The sequence below is a fragment of the Convolutriloba macropyga genome, chromosome 4 (genome assembly GCF_964194025.1).
Source record: "Convolutriloba macropyga chromosome 4, txConMacr16.3, whole genome shotgun sequence".
NCBI lineage: Eukaryota > Metazoa > Xenacoelomorpha > Acoela > Convolutidae > Convolutriloba > Convolutriloba macropyga.
Window position 1 is genome coordinate 63,127,535 of NC_134471.1, and position 18,743 is coordinate 63,146,277.

Sequence of the window (18,743 nt, forward strand, 5' to 3'; positions counted from 1 at the left end):
CATAACGAATTCTTAAAAACAATAGATTTTGTGACACCAATCCCTTTTGACACCTTCCCTTGACAAAAATAATGTCATCTTTAACCTTTAATTAACGAGACCAGGTAACAAACAGACAATAAAAGGAACAAAATTGCGAAGTTGAAGTGTTTTAATTTTTATTTTGAAAGAACAATTGTTTTCAAAGTCATGAAAGCTATTATCTATCTTCTAATATCAGAACATCGGCTCATCTACTCTTCCAGGCAAAACCAATCAAATCGGGTCATTGTACAGGAAATTAAATACGACTAAAAAGACAAAGTAAAAACGACAGTTCAAGACAAAATTAAAAGTTGAAGTAAATTCTTCGAGAAAGTACTGTCGAAGCGGTAAAGAACCACAATCTATATCTTTAAGGATTTAAATATTATCAGTTGTGTGTTAATTTGAATGCAAAGAATGTGATATATGAACTGACAATAACGTGATAATTTGACAAAACTAAAAAACATGAAAAATGGGCAAATACCTAAAAATTAAAAAAAAAAAACTAGTATCAAAGCCAGAACACCATGACTTAAGGCGTAAAACCGCAATAAAGACTAAATTTGAATTCAGCAGAAAGAAGGAGCACTCTTTGATTGCTGACACTAAGCTACAAGTTGACCAATTTAAGAGAAAAATGGAGGCAAAGTTCAATAAGCCATTTTTATTTAAAAATCAAATATTTTAAAAGTCAAAGTGACCATAAGTTTTGAAGCAATCAATTAGATAAATTAATTGCGAGCTAATTAGGAAGCCAATAGGACCTATCACTAGTGAGCTTTGATTTGAAATGTTCTGTTATTTAATTAATATAAAAAAGATCGAATTTTTTTTATAAAAAACCGACTGACGACAATCCGAATTATTTTTGGATTGTAACGGTCCAAGATTGGCAAAGAACTAGTCCTGCTAATGTTGATGGTCCATTAGGAAAATTTAATTTTTGGAATTTCATTGATATAGATATTTTGTTAGTTAAAAAATCAAAAATAAATGCTGCGTTTTTGATAATCAACGAATAAAGTTAGCAAAAAACGGCAAAGTTTTATTTACAGAGCACTCTCAACGGAAGTTGAAGTGGAAATAGCCCCCTCTTTAGTCTACAAAGATTGTGTTAGTGTTGTTGGGGTGTGCACTTCCTGCAGATTTAATCAGAGTGGACTAAAGTAACTTATTTAGTGCTGTTTTTGATGAAAAAGTCTGAATTTTGTGAAATATTTAGCCGGAATTGGTGACAAAAAATTCAATGAAATTAGCTGACAATATATTTTCTCGTTAAACGTAAAATCAACAACATTTTTTTGAAAAATTTGAATAAATTTTATCAAAATTGGCAAAATTTTAGTCAAAAATTCTGAAAAAGTGAATGAAATTAACGGCGTTCACTCTATTTTCTCAAAAGTTTAAACCTCGATATCTCCCTGTCGAAATCGAAAATCAAAAAAAAATTTTAATTCCATTGTCTACGCTGGACAAGTTTTCTAATGATACCAGTCTCAACTCTCTACGATGAATATATCGATCGGCCAAAAATGACTGAAAAAAACCCATTTGAGTATATAGTTCCTCCCCCCTCAAGAGGGGTCGGAACAAAAAGAACTGGCAGATAGAAATTGTATTTTGAATTGAAAACCTGATTTTTCAAATACTTTCTGACAAAAAGTTTATCAAGAATAGCTATGAGAGACATGTATCACATCAAGTTGAAGAAAACCAGTTTAGATTAGATTTATTTCAAAATCAAGGACTAACAGACATAGTTGCTAATATTTTAAATTAAAATTTTCTTGTTTTTTTAACGTAAAGCCTTGAAATAAAAAGTAATATAAAAATTTTAGTGAAGCTGAAAATCATGACAGCAAGGATGCAATCGTTCGTGAATAAATTGGCCCGAAAAGAAAAATCGGGGAAAAACAAATTCGAACTATGAAACAAATTTCCCCGAACTTTGATCAGATACCTAAAAATCACTTGTTGAGTGTTCTGAGCTTTATAAAATGATTTGATACCTTTTTCTTAAAAACATCTAGTAGATGCAAAAGGAAGCAAACAGACACAAAGCAAAAAAAATGAGTCAAAATTGTGTCTCATTAACTTTTATAGAAAGAGGAATTTTTTGATAGAGTTTCACATTCTAGATGTTAGTGCGTTTTAAGTAATGACATCAACTTCAGTCTGCGATGGCCTCAAAAAGTGGAAGATAGGGTGTGTGATCCAGGAACACTTGGCCTTCAAATTTTTGAGACTATTGTTCATGTCTGCGCAGTGATGACTTGTCTATGCATGGCCTCCCTTTTCAGCCTTATAAAATACGAATGCTATAAAACTAGATGCGTTTATAATGGAAGAAAACAGCAACTTAAAACTAATTAGTTAACCATTCAAAATTTTTTTCAGGTTTGATCATGAGAATGGAGATGATGTGCCTTCATTTTACTACAATTTCACAAACGATGACTAGTTATCCCTTCTTTTTACATTTTGTAATAACTACTTCTTTATTTTGAGTTTTTTTCCCTATACAGTTTTAGTTTGCTTACTACTCCTATTTTCCACTTGAGTTTGAAGCACATTTTGATGTTTGGATATAATTGTGTTTGTGAGTGTATCGACTGTTTTTAATGTACCACACATAGTATTAGCCGATGTAATTTTACAAACAGTACCATATTCATACTACAACTGCTGCTGTTCTGTTTATGTATGTGTTGTTTTTTGTGTGTAGAGCGTAAAACGTGTGCAGTATTTTTGAACGTGCTTTTTTAGAGCTCAGAGTAGAATTGAATAGTATCAATTGTTGAATTGGTTTGAGTTGAATTCTTACTCCGTTTCAGAATTGATATTGATTTAGTTAGCCGTTAATTCCTATTTCACAAAAAAAATACTTAGAGTTATTTACTCAATTCAATTATCGGTCATAATAGTGTCAGATTTTGTAACCTCTTATTGTTCATAGGTAACTTATTACAGAGTTAAGATTTTACTGTGCTCATAGTTGGAGAATCCTGTCTTTATTCAACAGAAACGACAGTTGTAAACTATCAACGAGCTCAAAGTGACAATGAACGGAGTTGTAAGTTGATTCGCTTTTACTCAATGGACATTTTCACCTGTTACACTTAGCAAGGTCTGCCACCCACCCCTACCAAATTCAGTGTAACAAGAGGGCTCGTCAAGTTTGCGTCGCACAGAATATTTCAACAAACTTCTCAATCCTGCAGAAACTGTAGGAAGTTTTCCATAATACCCCCCGTCCAGCTTCGTGGTCAAATGACGCCGTTTAAATTAGTGAAATATGTTTTTTGTGTGTTTCATTTCCATTCATTTGAATCTCAAAAAAGTTGAATATAAGTTATTACTTGCTCTTGAACGAATTTGGAAGCAATTATCGTAAAGGTGTGTCTTTTTTATGCAAAATTTCTTGGCCGTTTTCTTCTAGAACATTCTTTCAAGTTCACTTCCTGAGTGGTGCATGTCAAAACATAATAGATCCGAATTGCGCTTATGCAGAAAATAAGTCTGTTAATAAATTAAAACCGATTGTGTGCAATGCCCGTAAATTGTTCTTCTAAATTGTTCGCCTCGCCAGTCTTTCGAGAGAAATTCGTCCAACATTAGTCATTTATGTTAGGTTAATCTGTTGTTAAAGGACTCTGTTTACAAAACTTTGCTATATCGAGCATCATCAGGTGGAATGCAACTTCAAGTCAATTTATTGATAATTAAAATGATTTCAATTCAATTATGAAACAGAAAAGTAAATTAAGAGTTTCTCGGAAAAGTTTTTCTGATAAAACTAAAATTTCTAAAATTTCGTTTTCGTTTAGACCATTAATCTAGATTCATGATTTTTTCTTTGATCGTTTAAAAGTTTTCTATAAGTTTCTACGGCTTCAGCAAGTGTTTGGAACAGTTCAATGTTTTCATTCGCTAAAGTGTTTTTTTTTAATCAAAGTAATATGACCACTGTTAACTAGTATTTTAATGTAAGCTCCTGGCTTCTATACTCGTCGCGCGTGATCAGCAATGGCTTCCGTTGTGATATATGTGTTGCTTCGACAGTCTTAAGCTTTTGTGACCCACTGCACTGATCAATTATACGCCAATCAAACGCGTGTTAAGTGCCACAACATTTGCTTACGTGCTGACTTACTGGCGAGTCTTTTTTTCATGCTGTGCCATCCGCGTGGTTATTTGTGTGCAGGTTTGCCCGATACAGTTGGAATTGCAACCACTACAAGTAGTTTCGTATACCACTTACGTTTTAGATACTGATCAAAACTGGACTTTAATGATGGTAAGCAGATTTTCTTGTTGTGTAGATCACTCTAATATTGGTTATTTTTCGCAACTTTTCTTTTACTTTCATGCTTAATTGGCCCCTATATTGCTGATTTTGAGTCAGCCATTTGTTATCGTTGACTTTAAGGGCTTAATCAAAGTATTGCCAGTTGCTATGGATAGTACCCTCTACATTTTTTTTCATGCTGGATTGGTGCGCAGCTGCGGAAATTCAGAATTGTTCCTGTTTCTGTTGTCTTTCTGTTTAGTGAGATGCTCGATTCCAAGTGTCTGCTGTTTTTCAATCGGTGGTACGCAAACGGGTTTAATTTTCGTCCTGGTACCGTTATAATATGGGGCAGCAGATCCCGCTAACTCTCATAAGTGATTTGGCTAAGACTGTGAAAAAGTGAATTGGCAGCCAAAATGTTCTATAAGTGATACATCTTCGATCAACATCATTGTTTTGTGCCTTTCTACGGCTTCTAATTTATTGACTGAATTAGTTAGTTGTTAAATGACTAAGTCGATTATAAATTATATTTACAAGCGTTTCCGCTATATCTAGCATCTTCAGGTATTATATTTTTCTGTTAAGAAAAAAGGATGATCGAAGATGTCAGTTTGGTAGCCCAGTGGTTGTTGCGTTCAAAAGTGTGTATTTGAGCATAAGAAGAGAAAAAATTTAAAACATTAAATGGTGATTTTCTATGGACTTCGATAGAAAAATGTATTAATCTGACCTGTCTTTATACCTATTTTTGTTCTTTGAATTGGCTCTTAGTATTTGACGTGGTACAGAAACGATTGATTTGTGACCCGATATTTTGTATTTGGTTGTCTTGAAAACTGTTGCAAAAGCTTGAGAATGGTGAAACTTTGAAAAACGTAAACCTTCAGAACGACAGGAAAAAGTTTTTTTTAATATTTGAAAACTTGGTGTCCGTTCTCTAACGTAAGCCACATTTCTAACGTGAGTGTGTTTATGCCACAATTAGTGTGGAAAAGTTGAAAGCATTACATGAATTGTTAAACCACTTATATAATAAGAGGTGAATGTTGAGAAAATCCATCTTTTTTCAAAATATATTAATCTTTTTTTATTAATCACGGGATGGGCTTTTTATCTAATGTAACTACTGCATATCAAAACTACTGACGTTCTGAAATATTTCGAAATTATAAACTGTTTTTGTTGGGAACAAATATAAATCAAGTTTTGCTTTTTTGCTACCTGCATTATATGAATTGTTTTGGTGCTAGACTCGTGCCTTAATTATCAGACTGCCACATTTGTAGTTGAGGGATAAGAGTATCAAATATAGCTTATTTTGTGTAACATTTTATAAATAATGTTAAATAGTTAATGCTAACTTTAATAGAAGTTTGTGTTTGAAGTTTAAGAAATTCGCCTCTGAAGATTTGAGAGGAATTGTTGCTGAAAAGATGGTTTGTGTGGGTCACTTTAAATTGAGTATATTGACTCATGTAGATCCAGTTTGTGCTGTTCACAATCGAGGCAAAGTTAAGTAGACTAGAAAAACAGTAGCCTTCTTATTCTTCCTATAGGGTTATGGCTCTAAATGATATTATTTACTCATTGCTATTATATATATTCTCACTACTTTTGTGTTATGTCACTACATAAGTGAATGTGTTTAAGGAGGATTCTACGAGGTACTGTTTCATAGCAGAGTGGTTCGATCCCCAGGCTGCCCTAGTGAGACAGTACCAACTCTTCTTCTACCCAAGGGACTGCTCCATCGAAATTGTAAGTAGATAAGAGAGCCCCACTTATCAGTAACCATGTGGTCACTTATGGTCGGTATCTTAAAAGCGAGACTTACTAAGGTATTATTGGAACCTTGAAGCTGTTGCAAAATAGTTTAAGTGGTTGCGGCATGAACACCCAAAAACAAGATATATCGTTGAGACGAAATTTGATTCCCGCGATTATTTATGTTTTGACAGTTCCTTAAAAAAATTACAAGTACTAAATTCATGGAATCTTTTCCAAATAAACAAGTCTAACAGAGTTTTGTGCCATAGTCACATTTCTAAGAAGTTGAATTGTTTTATGCGTGTATGGTTCTACTATGGGTTGTATTAGTTATGAGAGCTGTTTTGAAATAAGGTCATAAATATTCAGGTGGCGACTATATTTTTCTTCTCTGGTGGCTTTTTCTTCTAATGTCTGTCTTGGCTATACGAAATTTGATGTTAAAGCGAGGGGGGTATGTTTCAGTTTGACCTGAAGACACGTCGTTCCTTCCTGAAGAAGACAAAGTATGAAACAATAAAGGGGAGTGAATACTTTGTGGGGAATGTGATCAATGTCTACAGCAGACAGATGACTCTCAAGGAGTACGGGGATGAGTTCACACGCAAGGCACTCGGCACTTCACAGGAAACGTGAGCACACTGCACTCATAAAACATGCACACGCTTAGCATGAAGTAAACTAACAATCATACACCGCTGTTACAGAGTTCACGCAGTTTGTTTTACAACAGAATGGCAGTTTCAAATGAACAAAGTTGTAAACTGACATCTCATTTTTTTGGAATTCTGTTTTTTTTTACAATTTCAAGCTCCGTGCTCTCTGATTATACACATGAAGACTTATCTCGTAAATACTGATCTTTATGTCATTCGGTTTTGGGTAATATTCTTCTCAGGTTAACAACGTTTGTTGTAAGCAAGTTTTTGATAGAGATTCTGCAACATTGTGAAGCTATGGTGCCTCATTGTATTGCATACAGTAATTTATTATTACATTAATACACTAACTCACATTAAGTATCTCGATTTAACAGCGAAGATTTTGGATAACAGCTTGTGATACATTGGTGGTGGGTAAAGCTTGCCAGGTGCAATGCGAGGTTGTAAATTGATTACTCATTTGAAATTGAAATGATCTGACTTTTTATTGATAAATTTAGATCTTTCCCTTCTTGGCCAGGAGTAGGAAAGTGATTATAAAGAAACAAGACACCTCCTGCGAGTCATAGACGCATAGAGAATTCCCGCATAGTCCATCAAATAAAATTAAATGGCTTGAATGATGACGTTGCTGTGAAAGAAACAATGAGGAATGGTTTTGCAATCAAGGCAAGTCGATGAAAATCGAGAACATCCACATAGGATCAAGGCATGACCTGCCGGGTAGAAAACATAAAGGAAGCTTTCTGTTTGTTCCGACCCCACTTGTGGGGAGATATACTCAAATGGGGTTTTTTTGTTCAGTCAATTTTGGCCGATAGGTATATTAATCGTAGAAAATATGAGTGGGTTATATCATTAAAAAGCTCTTCCAGCATAGAATTCGAAATTAAAGATTTTGATTCGCTTTTTTTTGTGGAGTTATCAAGGTTTAAACTTTTGTGTGAACACGTGATATTTGGCATGATTTTGTTCACTTTAGCGTAATTTTTGTTCAGATTCGATTTCTTTCAAAATGTTAGTTTGAAATTAGATTTTACGCTACAAATTGAAATAATTTTGTGTTCTCAATAGACAAAAGGCGAAAAAAGGCTAGTTTTGGTCTCATAGGGAAGTTTATTATCACAAAAATTTTTTAAAATGCTTTTTCATATTTGTTTTTTAGGTAACGTAGAGACTAGTCACATTTCAAAGTTCCATTAATGAAAAATCTCATTTACAGTTAAATTAGGCACAATGAACAATTATTTAGTTTTCAAGGAATCGCTCATGTTTTTTATGGCTTCGTCTGAATTTTCGTAATTTTTAATGAAATTTTGATTTTTTGAGGATTTAATAAATTTTTGTAGTCCTATGGCCTAGACTCGTTGACTAAAACTGCAATAGGCTTCTTAAGGAGTTTTAAGTGAACCTATTTAGTGCTTTCAGTGGAGAGCTAATGGCTCTTTAGACTTTAAAAAATAATTGTTCGTTTTTTAAACAATAACCGATTCTGTAGATCAGTCCCACTAACGACAGAACGCTCATTACTTCTACTAAAGGCAAAATTAATCTGATTAGCGGTTTTATCTTCTTTCAATGTTTTTTTAAATCTTTTAGATAAAAGTACTTTTGGATGTCTAATTTACCGTTGTTCCCTTGGTTGAACAGTTTACTTTTAAAACATACCTAACCAAAGGCTTGATTGATTAATTTAACTTGTGTTTCTGACTTCTATTTAATATTGAAGAAACTTCAGGGTTTAATTTCTATAAATATGTTTAGGTATTAAAGCTCAAGTTGAAATGAATTTGTGAAACGAAAGAACTAAACATAAAACTTTTAATTTTTTCAATACTTCAGTATCATGTCCAAATAAGCAATAAGCAGTTGAGAAACTGTGTTCTCATATGAGTTCTGAGTTGATGCTGATCAATAAAATATTAGAAATTTTCTTTTTTTTGTCTTTTCAAATTGTCCGAAGACTCGAAAATTTTTACTCAATAACTATTTTATTTAACTCAATACAATTAAAGTCTTATATGTTTTTGTTTAAGATGTTTATAGTCTTTTGTGTTTTGTTGACTTCATTAACGGCTATAGAATTTCATATAACAACTTTTTTTGTCAAAAATCTACGCAATAAGAAAAACCTATGGCTTAAGAACTGTTGAAACGGGCTCCTCTATGATTTTTTATGGCTGCAAAGCTGTAATCTTACAAGATGCAGTTTGAGCTATATTTGTTATGTTGCATTTTTCTTGTCTCATTTTGGCAGTTTTATATCCTTCGGGATTTTTGGGGTGAAAGCTGGTTTTTGTTGGTGGTTTGCTGATCTTTTTATCAGATCGCTATAAATTTTGGCTGTTTTTGTAAAATTGGATTAAAGACAACTGATTAAATTTGGTTAATTGGTGGGTTTTTTTGTGTTTTTTTTTCTCAATATTTCTGCAGTTCATTGCTTCCATTTAATTTATAGCCGTGTTATCGGTGTGTTGACTAAGGGCAGACTAAGAAAAAGTGAAACTTGATGATTAAATAGGGTGCTTTTAACTTTTACTTATTCGAAAGTTGTTTTGATTTTTTTCCTTTCTTTATTTCTTATTTGTTATCTACTTGTGTGTTAGGTGTGTAGCAGGTCACTGATTTAGCAGTTACATTATCAATAGATTTTAAACAATTGATGCGACTTAGGGGCTCAACACTTTGTGGCGATTTTTCTTAAAGTTCAAAGTTTTCGAAATTTTGTTTCTTCAATATTGTATTCCTTTTGTTTTCACTAAATTTAATGTTTGTATTATTGTGGCTATCATTTCGAGTTTTGTATTGAGGAGAGCTAACTTTTTGGCATGGTTTGTAACGCATAATAGTTTGGGAGTATCAAATTGTATGGAGTTTTTTAGGACAATGTTAATCTGATTTTACTTTTATTTTATTTTGTTCATATTTTTCGCCAAAGAGACTAGTATACATAGGTTATTTTAATTATTAGTTGAGTGGAGTTTGAGTGAATTGGTAAATCGAGTTAATTTTGTAGTCTTCCGGCTATGTTTTTGTTTGTTCACACAAAAGCTGAAAAAGTATTTTATGAACGACTTCTTCCTCTCACTAACGGCTCTTGTGCCCGTAATGTCATTTGTCACACTTGGAGAGAAATTTTATGGCTTTTTGGAACTGGATTTTGATCATAGGTGACTTAATCTTGATGACAAAATAACTATTGCACTTAAAACTCAAGTTGAACTTGATTTAGTTTATGGTCAAAGAAATTCATATTTGTAATAAATGTCCCTAATAAAAAGGTGTCTGTTGAGAAATTTAGCCATCCATATCAATTTATCACTAAAAAATTTTTCATCGTTTTTTGAGTGGCGTCGATGATTCTATCAACTCATTTGTTTTCATCTGTATTCTATGGCACGCAAGTCTATTTCGTAGCTATTCTGATAATCTGCAGGCTTTTTTTTCCTTATGTCAAGTTACATAGTTGAATTTGGCTTATCAGATGGGATAAATCTGTCAATGAGTAGAGCAATGTTTTATAATATGGATATGAGTAAATTATGAATTGCACTGTGGGGTGTAATAGAAAAAGTTGAACCTGTGAAATTTTTTAAATTTTTATTTTCAATTCTTGCTTTACTAAACCATAAATGTCTTGCTTTACTAAACCATAAATGGTGTGATCAATTAACCTAATACAGGCTTTCTAAATGATTGTTGCGCCCCATTGGCTTTTGTTTTGTTAAACGTGTTCGTGGCGAAAAGAAAGACAAAAAGAAAGGGGAACGTTCATCAATATCGTCTGTGCTTCATATATCCAGAATCTTAAATTAACTTTTTAAATTAATCTCCTTGTATAATTAGAGACTTGAATGAGCCAACAGCGAAAATACTTCAAACATATGAGATTGGAATTCGGGTGCTCTATCTAATCAGCAGTTCGAGTCGTAAAAGCCGTGTAAAAGTTAGCGTATGTGCAGTTATTCACCACTCAGCCAAAAACATAATTCATTAAAAAAAATCACGAAAATGAAATTTTAGTCAATCATTTTATCATTTCTTTTGTTAGCCTTTTTACGGTCCTTAGTTTTCTTACAATCTGTAAAAATTTTGCTTTTTTAGCCTCCATAATCTCAGCTGGCTAATATTGGGCTCCTATTTATGTACAATCTAAAGAATTTGGATTTAATTGGTACTCTGTCTTTTTTGTAAGATGTGATCACTTATTTTTTGAAGCATTTATGTTTTCGAATGCGCTAAACAAACACGAAAAGCCCAGCTCAGTTTAGTTTTTTTAAACTCACGTAGCTAAAAAGCAATTTATTCTATCTGAACAAAAAAACGACAAGCTTTAGATGTATATTGGGACATCGTTGCTACTCACAGACTCCTAAGAGTGATTTTCTTCATAGTACTCATTTTCTGGTATTCAAAAATGTTCTAAAACCAACAGTTATCTTTTTGTAAGCAACTTTTCGTTTTATTCCGGATTAACATTGTCTGCATGTTTCCGTCCAATAATTTGGACTCTATTTAAGGATATTTCCTTCTACGTTTTCTTAATTTTATCAAACAAAAATGTGTGCCGCTTCTCTAATTTTCACCGGCATTTCAACATTCTGAAGTCTTTTTGATCTTTTTGGGCTTGTTTCCGTATTCGCTCTTCGTGCAGGGGTTGCTTATAAGCAGCAGTTGCGCAGCAAATCAATATACTTTTACTGAGTCACTGTCGAAAAAATAAAAAAGGAACCATGAATCCCATGTTTAGGTACCCGGTAAATAATTGCTCTCAAACAACGTTTGCAGCATTTATGTTAGTCCTGTGTTCTTTTTAATGCGATTTTGCGCTGGACCAATTTTTCGTGTGACCCATATGACTTTTCGTCTTTAAAAACGGGATAAACATGTAGCGCTCGGAGGGCATCAAGTGGCCGAGCAGCTCTCTTACAGCCTTTCTAGTCTCTAAGTATGCGATTCATTTATTTTGACAAGGTGTAAAGGGCAGTTCATATCTTAAAACTTTGACCCTCATTCAACCCCCCCCCCCCCCTCATTCACCTTTTAATCCAATTTGTCTGATTTACCTGGTCTAATATTTAGTGGTATTAATAATAATCCCTGTATCCTCTTTTTAACAAAGAGAATGGCGATTTGCGAAAACTAATCAAATTAGCACGTTCTTTGAAAAAAAAAATTGTTAGACAATCAGCTATTTTGAATTTTGTCAAATGAACGAGTGGCTGCTGTTTTCCTGTGAACATTTTTTGTCAATTTTTAGGTAAATTTAATGGTGCTGAAGTTTTCACTATAGTTTCATTCAAAACTGCTCCGAAATTGCCAAATTTCATAATTGTAGTAGCAAATAACTTACAGACTCCCGCGAACGGTTGTATTCATAGTACCCATTTTTTGGTAGTCAGAAATTATTCCTAAAACTGATAGTCATTGTTTTTTAAGCTTTATTTTGTTGTTTTAGATTGATATCTACGTGTTTGTGTTTTAGCACATTCGCAATAATAAAGCCTGACGCCATCAGATTCAAAGGTCAGTAATGTTTACATATATGCATGTTTGTTGTGTGCTCATTGCTCAGTACAAAGTTGTTTGCTCAACCCCTATAATGCTTATACTTAATGCTTTCTTTTTAATAGAGGCAATACATGTTACCAGATTTGGGCTACTTTGAATATGCTATTGGAACTTGAAACGGCCTTCGCCTCCCTAACATATTTGTGGTTTTCTTTTTTGGGTATAATAATTTTTTCTTCGTGACTGTGTTCAATAGAAAATTGGCCGGTTTGTGCTAGAATAAGTGGTTGTAATGGTTTACGAAAAGAACGTTTTGTTCCTTACCTTTATAGTACGTTATAGTTTATTTGAAATAGGATAAAAGAGCACAAGTGTATAATTGTTGTCATGTGTATAATTGTTGTTTGTTTGTTTGTTGCAGGTGACATTTTGCAGGCCATTTACAGGGATGGTTTCAAAGTGACTCAGATCCAAATGTGTCATCTGACCAAAGAACAAGCCAGTGCCTTCTACGCAGAACACAATGGAAAGCCATTCTTCAAGTTAGTAACTCACTCCACTACACTAGAATCCTCTTTGACTATGTGGAAAGAGAAGAAATATTATTGACTGTATCGTATATACTCATTGTTATCATCAAGACTCCCATTACTCCAAATTTAAAATACCAACCTGTGATTTGTGGCCCAAAAGCAGCAAAGAATTTCTAAGCTCAAGACAAATTGTTTAATAGCCGCACAGCGTTAGCTGGGGCTATTATTGGCCTTCTCTTGGTTTTTTTACAATTCAAAGAATTTGAATTGTTTTGGGGAGCTGTTTTTATGACTCGAAGATGAGTATTGATGGAGCGTCTTTTTTATGGGTAATTTTGTTGAAGTGTATTTGAAACAGGAAGTGAAATGTCTGAAAACAAAGTGTTTAGGTGAAATTGCTGAAGGCTGAGAGAAGAGTGGTTTTCTGTTCATGCTATATTTTTGAAAGAGTGAGAGAGCGAGAAAAATAGGCGTGAACAAATTTTCGTTAAGCGAGCGAACGTTTTTGATCACGTGCAGCATTTTCAGAGCAATTTTTCTTAATTTGAAAAGTTGTAAATTTTTGTTCTTTTCAATTTAAATTTTTGTTCTGTCGAAGAGGTTTCTATTTTTTTACCCAAAATAGTAACAGTGAGTTTGAATGCTTTTTTGACCATGTGAATCAAAAAGGGATGTTTTAGATTCATTTTTGAGCTATTTTTAAACCATTTTCCCAGTTTGTACGCGTTTTTAGCAGTTTTTGCATGCTTCTTCAAATTTTTACAGCATTCGTTTGTTGCATTTTTTGTTATTTAATACGTTTGTGCCAGCTATTAGGTAAGAAGGTAGGTACCTCAAGAGTAGCATTAATACAATTTAATTGCCAAATAATTGATGTGCAATAGCGTTCTAACGTTTTGTGGATAGTTTTGCTTTAATGTTTTTGGGAAGTTTTTTATCTACTTTCTCCATTTTTGTCTCTCTCCGGTTCTCTATTTGAACTATTTCGACACTTGGCAGGCGTTTTTTGAAAAAAAAACTAACTGTTTCGAAAGGGTTTTGTTAGTAGTTTTTTTGCAGACTCAATTTGCATTTTTTTATCAGACTCTTTATCAGTTTATGTTGTCAGTTACTTTTCCTTTGTTCATTTGTATGTTATTGTTTCAAAATGATAAGCATAATTAATTAGGAGGTTCTTTATTAGTAAGGGTAGTCAATTTTCTACCTCGAGTTGTTTCCGGAGTCTACCAGCTATGTTTTTTTTAATATCTGTTCACACATTTTCATGTTTTCGAAGTCAAATTGGAGTGATTATTTTGGTCGCGTCGAAACAGGAAGTGGATCGAAAAACGGAGTGGTTTTTTAACGTGAAATTGTCCAGCCCTGATTTTAAAGTAGATTGAGAAAATGGTGTTTGGACAAATATTTGCTTTTGCGCTAGGGTTTTTTTGTTCACATACGGCAATTTGACATTGAATTTTACTGTTTTTTTCTCTTTTTGGATCTGATTTGTTTTTTCTAAATTGTTTTCCTACCCAATCCTTGTCCAATCTAGGTCTGTTTTTTATTTAGTCAATGAAAATTCCTTGAATTGTATTTCAGGACTTGTCCTGCTATTTTTTTATTTTGTATTTATTTGTATTTTGTTATTATTTGTATTTCGTTACAACCATTTGACGTCACAACCAATTCAAATCTGCTTTTTGTTCATTCGTTCCTGTAATTTCAACTGAATTGCGTGGGGACGTTATTTTTCATTCTTAGCGGATCGAGTTTTTTTTATTCGCGTGATGAAGGTTTTGGTCACACGTGACTTACCTCTCACAAAAATGACTTCCTCACTCTAAAATTGACTTTTTACAGTCCAAAGAATTTGAACTGTATTGGGGCGCTGTCTTTTTTAAAGATCTGTTCACACATTTTCATGACTTTCGAATTCAATTTAGAGTAGTGATTTTCGTCACGCCGAAACAGGACGTGGAGCGAAAAAGCGAGTGGTTTTGCGGCGTGAAATTTTTTCACTCTAATTTTAAAGTAGAGTGAGATAACGGTATTTGAACGGAAATTCGGTTTCTCGCTAGGGGTTTTTTCACATGCGGCAATTTAATTTTGATTTTTACTGTTTTTTCGATTTTTTTTGGATAGGATTTTTTTCTAAATGGTTTTTCCAATCCATTCCTTGTTCATTCCAGGCCCAGTTTTTTGTTTGAACCAATTTTCCTTTTGTTCACATGCGGCATTTTGACTTTGCTTTTCTGCTTTTTTAAATTTTATCTGATTTTTTTGGAAATTGTTTTTCCAATTCACTCGTCCGTTCTAGGTCTAGTTTTTTATTTAGTCAATGAAAATTCTTTGAATTGTACGTCAGGACTTGTCCCGCTATGTTCTTTTTTTAATTCAAAGAGATAAGGTCAAGTAATTTTGTGCCACACTAATTGAAGGTTTTTGAGAGCAGCTATTAGAAGCAGCAACAAGTTTGACATATTCTTAATCAAAATGTAACATCTGAGCATTTAATAGAAAGAATTTTTTGGTCTGTTTCTTTTACTATCTTCAGATCAAGACTGCAGATCAACGAAGCTATTGCGGCTATTTTCTGTCAATCTGCCAGCTATGTTTTGTTTCATGAAGATTGAAACAAAAATAGTGTCTGTGAAGAAATTGAGTTTGACAATAGTTTGTTAACAGCTAAAGTTCTAAATGCCATGCCTATTATCCCTATTGTCTCTTTATTTGAGATGTGAATAATAGAGATAGATAATTCTGATGTAAAATTTTGAGCATCATTTCAGTCTAACTGAAAATGGATATTTTGTGTTGTCTTTATAGTGACCTAGTGTCCTTTATGACGAGTGGTTGTTGCATTGCCCTGGAGTTGATGAGACCAAATGCTGTAATGAGGTGGAGAGATCTACTGGGTCCAACTAACACTGCCCAGGCACAGGCAACAGCACCCAACAGCATCAGAGCCAGATTCGGAACAGGTACCCATCCGCCCTCTCATACATCACCCGAGATATATCTGTCATTTTCTGTATGTTTTTGGTCGATAATAATTGGGGTGCACGTCTCCTTTACTCCTCACACGTTGACTATACATTGTGAAGCACTGTATTGAAGACAGAAACTAACGCTTCAGTTGATGAATTGGAGAAAAAGGTCTATTCCGATAGCTTGAAATAGTGAAATACTTGAGTCAGCTCCAAATTTAGTAAAATATAGTAATGTTCGATACAAATTAGTACCCGACTATTAATAAAATTAATAAATTGATCTCAAGTACGTATCAACAGTAGTAGTATATAAACAAATTCGTCTGCATACTTGAAAGGATAGCAAAAGGCAATTTTGGTTAGTCGACTGATGCCTCTATCAAGATTATTATCAAGCAGCTCTACTTCTCACTGCTTCGAAAGTCAGATGTCGTCAATTATGTTCAGATCAAACTAGAAATGCGTGTCATGGCAGCGACTCTCAGGAATCCGCTCAGAGGGAGCTGGAATTTTTCTTTCCGAAGGATGCGAGGAAGAAGGGGCCAGGGAACACTGCCAGACTGAGTGGGGACACTACTCTGGCCATAGTGAAGCCACAGGCTGTCAAGGATGACCAGTTAGGAGACATTGTGAAAGACATCGACTCTGCTGGACTTCAGATCACAGCTATCAAGAGTGTCAGTTGTGACTGTAACCTTGTAACCCCCCCCCCCCGCCAGTAGAAACTAACCATCTAAATTGATATTTCAAACCTCTATAACTGTATATCATTCATTGGTTTGTTTGCAGAGGCTAACAAAAACAGAATTTTTTTAAAGCGAGAGATGGGTTCGAAATCTTTGTCACTGCTTTCTCTGCAAAGTTTTCATTTCACATAAATCTCTCTCTGAATGAGACAAATGCTGGTCACTTTTTCATAGACAATGGCTTGAGAAAATCACCTTCAGCTATTTAATATGCGCGAGTGGATTGCGCAGAAATCAGAAATTATTGTAGTTGCATAATTAGAGTAGAAGAATGGTCGATAGAATTAGGTGACCAAAGACATTTGATCGATGCTAAAACTCATGTTTTGTGGAAGTTTTGAACGTTGTATTTCCGATCATTTTTGAGGTTGCAACTATAAATGATATCGGAAGACAGAATTCAAACTTAAGTTTATTTTAATCGCAGAAGACATGGACTTTTGTTTTATCGATGTCACTTCATAGTTGCCTATGCAAGTAAACCAATTGGAACGTAAAGAAAAGATATCATGGAACGACACTTGATTGCAATAGTAATGGCTGAATGTGTTTGTGTTGCAGTTCAACCTTGAGAAGAGTGACGCTGAAGAGTTCCTAGAAGTGTACAAGGGAGTGGTGAGTGAGTATGGGGACATGGTGGTAGAGATGAGCAGTGGAACCTGTGTGGCCATAGAGGTCGAAGCACCCCAGGGAGACCCAGCCAAATTCAGGGCATTCGTTGGACCAGCCGACCCTGTTAGTACTGATAGAGTGTCTTTCTCACTGTAATATCCCTTTGAAAAATACCCTCTCATTTGAGTATATTGACGGTAACTTTGAGGAGAGTTTAATTGCGAATAAGCATTAGTGGGTTTATGATGATAGATACCTGGCACATATATTACTCGAATTGTTGAATCTTGTTTGCGAGATCAGCTTCCAACTTTGGTTGACACAGTTCTAGTCACTACAAACATTGTATCTACTGCAGTGCCATCATTTAAATTTGTGTCTTTGTGTGTTTAAGGAGATAGCGAAACACCTTCGACCACAGACACTGAGAGCCAAATATGGAAAGAGTAAAGTGCAGAATGCTGTCCACTGCACTGACCTGGTAGACGATGCGCCACTCGAGGTCAGTTACACCTTTCTTATAGTTCCACTTTTCAAAAGCATTTATTGCTACTACCATCATGGAAGAGGGGAAGAAAAAGCGACAACTTGACCTGATTTCAATTGTGTCAGCATTGAGCCTCTGTAAAAGCGCGAAGCACAAGTAATTACTACTGTGATTAAACAAAAGGCAGGTTTTTTAAATAAAATAAACAACTTGCCAATTGGATTGTTGCTAGCAAGGCCTCGAAAAAGTATTTCTAGCTTGGTTTTCCGCTTGGTTTGGTGATACTTAATGGTTTGAGTGGGTTTCTATATTTTAATCCATTATCCCTCAATTTATTCTTTTTCTGAACGACTGAGGTTGTGAACAGAGCTAAATTTAGACTAATAGAACTGAATGGTCCACAATTTGATCATATGATTTGAGAAACTCTTTATGGTTAGTTATGATATGTTATAAGTAATGATTAGTAAATTGCGGTTAGCAAAATAATTTCGTGCAATTGAATGTTTCAGGTGGAATATTTTTTCCGAATTTTGTCCCAGTGAGCAAATTAATGCCCTGTAGATGAAAAACTTACAGAATATGCTCCGAAACAGAAATCAAACAACTGTGGACGCTGTACTTTCGTTTGACTTTACAAATAAACTGTAATTATCGAACTTTTACCAAAATGTGCTCATTTTGAATAATCCCTTCAACACCAAAACTGCTGTGAGAATTTTCATCAATCACAGTTTTTACTTTGATGTATATCAAAAAATGATGTTATACAACTTCTACTGAAATTTATTTTTGATGCTAAATATTGATTTTTAATTGCTCTCAAACGAAGTTTGTAGCAATTATATTAGTCATGTGCTTTTTTATGCGATGTTTCGCTTGACCGATTATCCGCCTGACCCATTTGGCTTTTTGTCCTCAAACAGGTAACGCCTGAAGGGACACGAAGAGCCTTACGCCTTAGCAGTCTATAAGCATGCGATTCACAAAAACTGTTTTGAAGAAAAAATTTAATTGTGTTAATGGAGGTTTTTAATCTTCAAAGTTTGACCTCACCCCCTCAATCACCCCCCACAGCCAGTCCACGCTCCTCTACCTGGTCGTTTGGACCCCCCTCTCGTCCAGCAATCTC

At 34.3% G+C, this 18,743-nt stretch overlaps 1 protein-coding gene across 1 annotated transcript; it reads left to right on the forward strand.

Annotated features, from left to right (window-relative positions):
• The first annotated feature begins 2,416 nt into the window (after nt 1–2,416).
• Nucleotides 2,417–18,414, forward strand: LOC142337816 (nucleoside diphosphate kinase homolog 7-like). The gene is made up of 10 exons (XM_075387346.1): nt 2,417–3,100; nt 5,972–6,079; nt 6,554–6,720; nt 12,236–12,276; nt 12,683–12,803; nt 15,603–15,757; nt 16,214–16,443; nt 17,074–17,247; nt 17,519–17,626; nt 18,124–18,414. Exons 1-10 carry the CDS (start codon nt 3,089–3,091, stop codon nt 18,154–18,156), a joined length of 1,149 nt encoding a protein of 382 aa, XP_075243461.1. The 5' UTR covers nt 2,417–3,088; the 3' UTR covers nt 18,157–18,414.
• The last annotated feature ends 329 nt before the right edge of the window (nt 18,415–18,743 follow it).

Coding starts and splice junctions, on each gene's coding strand:
- LOC142337816 (XM_075387346.1), top strand. Junction 6,080..6,553: donor GGGACTGCTCCATCGAAATT/GTAAGTAGATAA, acceptor GGTATGTTTCAG/TTTGACCTGAAGACACGTCG. Junction 12,804..15,602: donor AATGGAAAGCCATTCTTCAA/GTTAGTAACTCA, acceptor TTGTCTTTATAG/TGACCTAGTGTCCTTTATGA.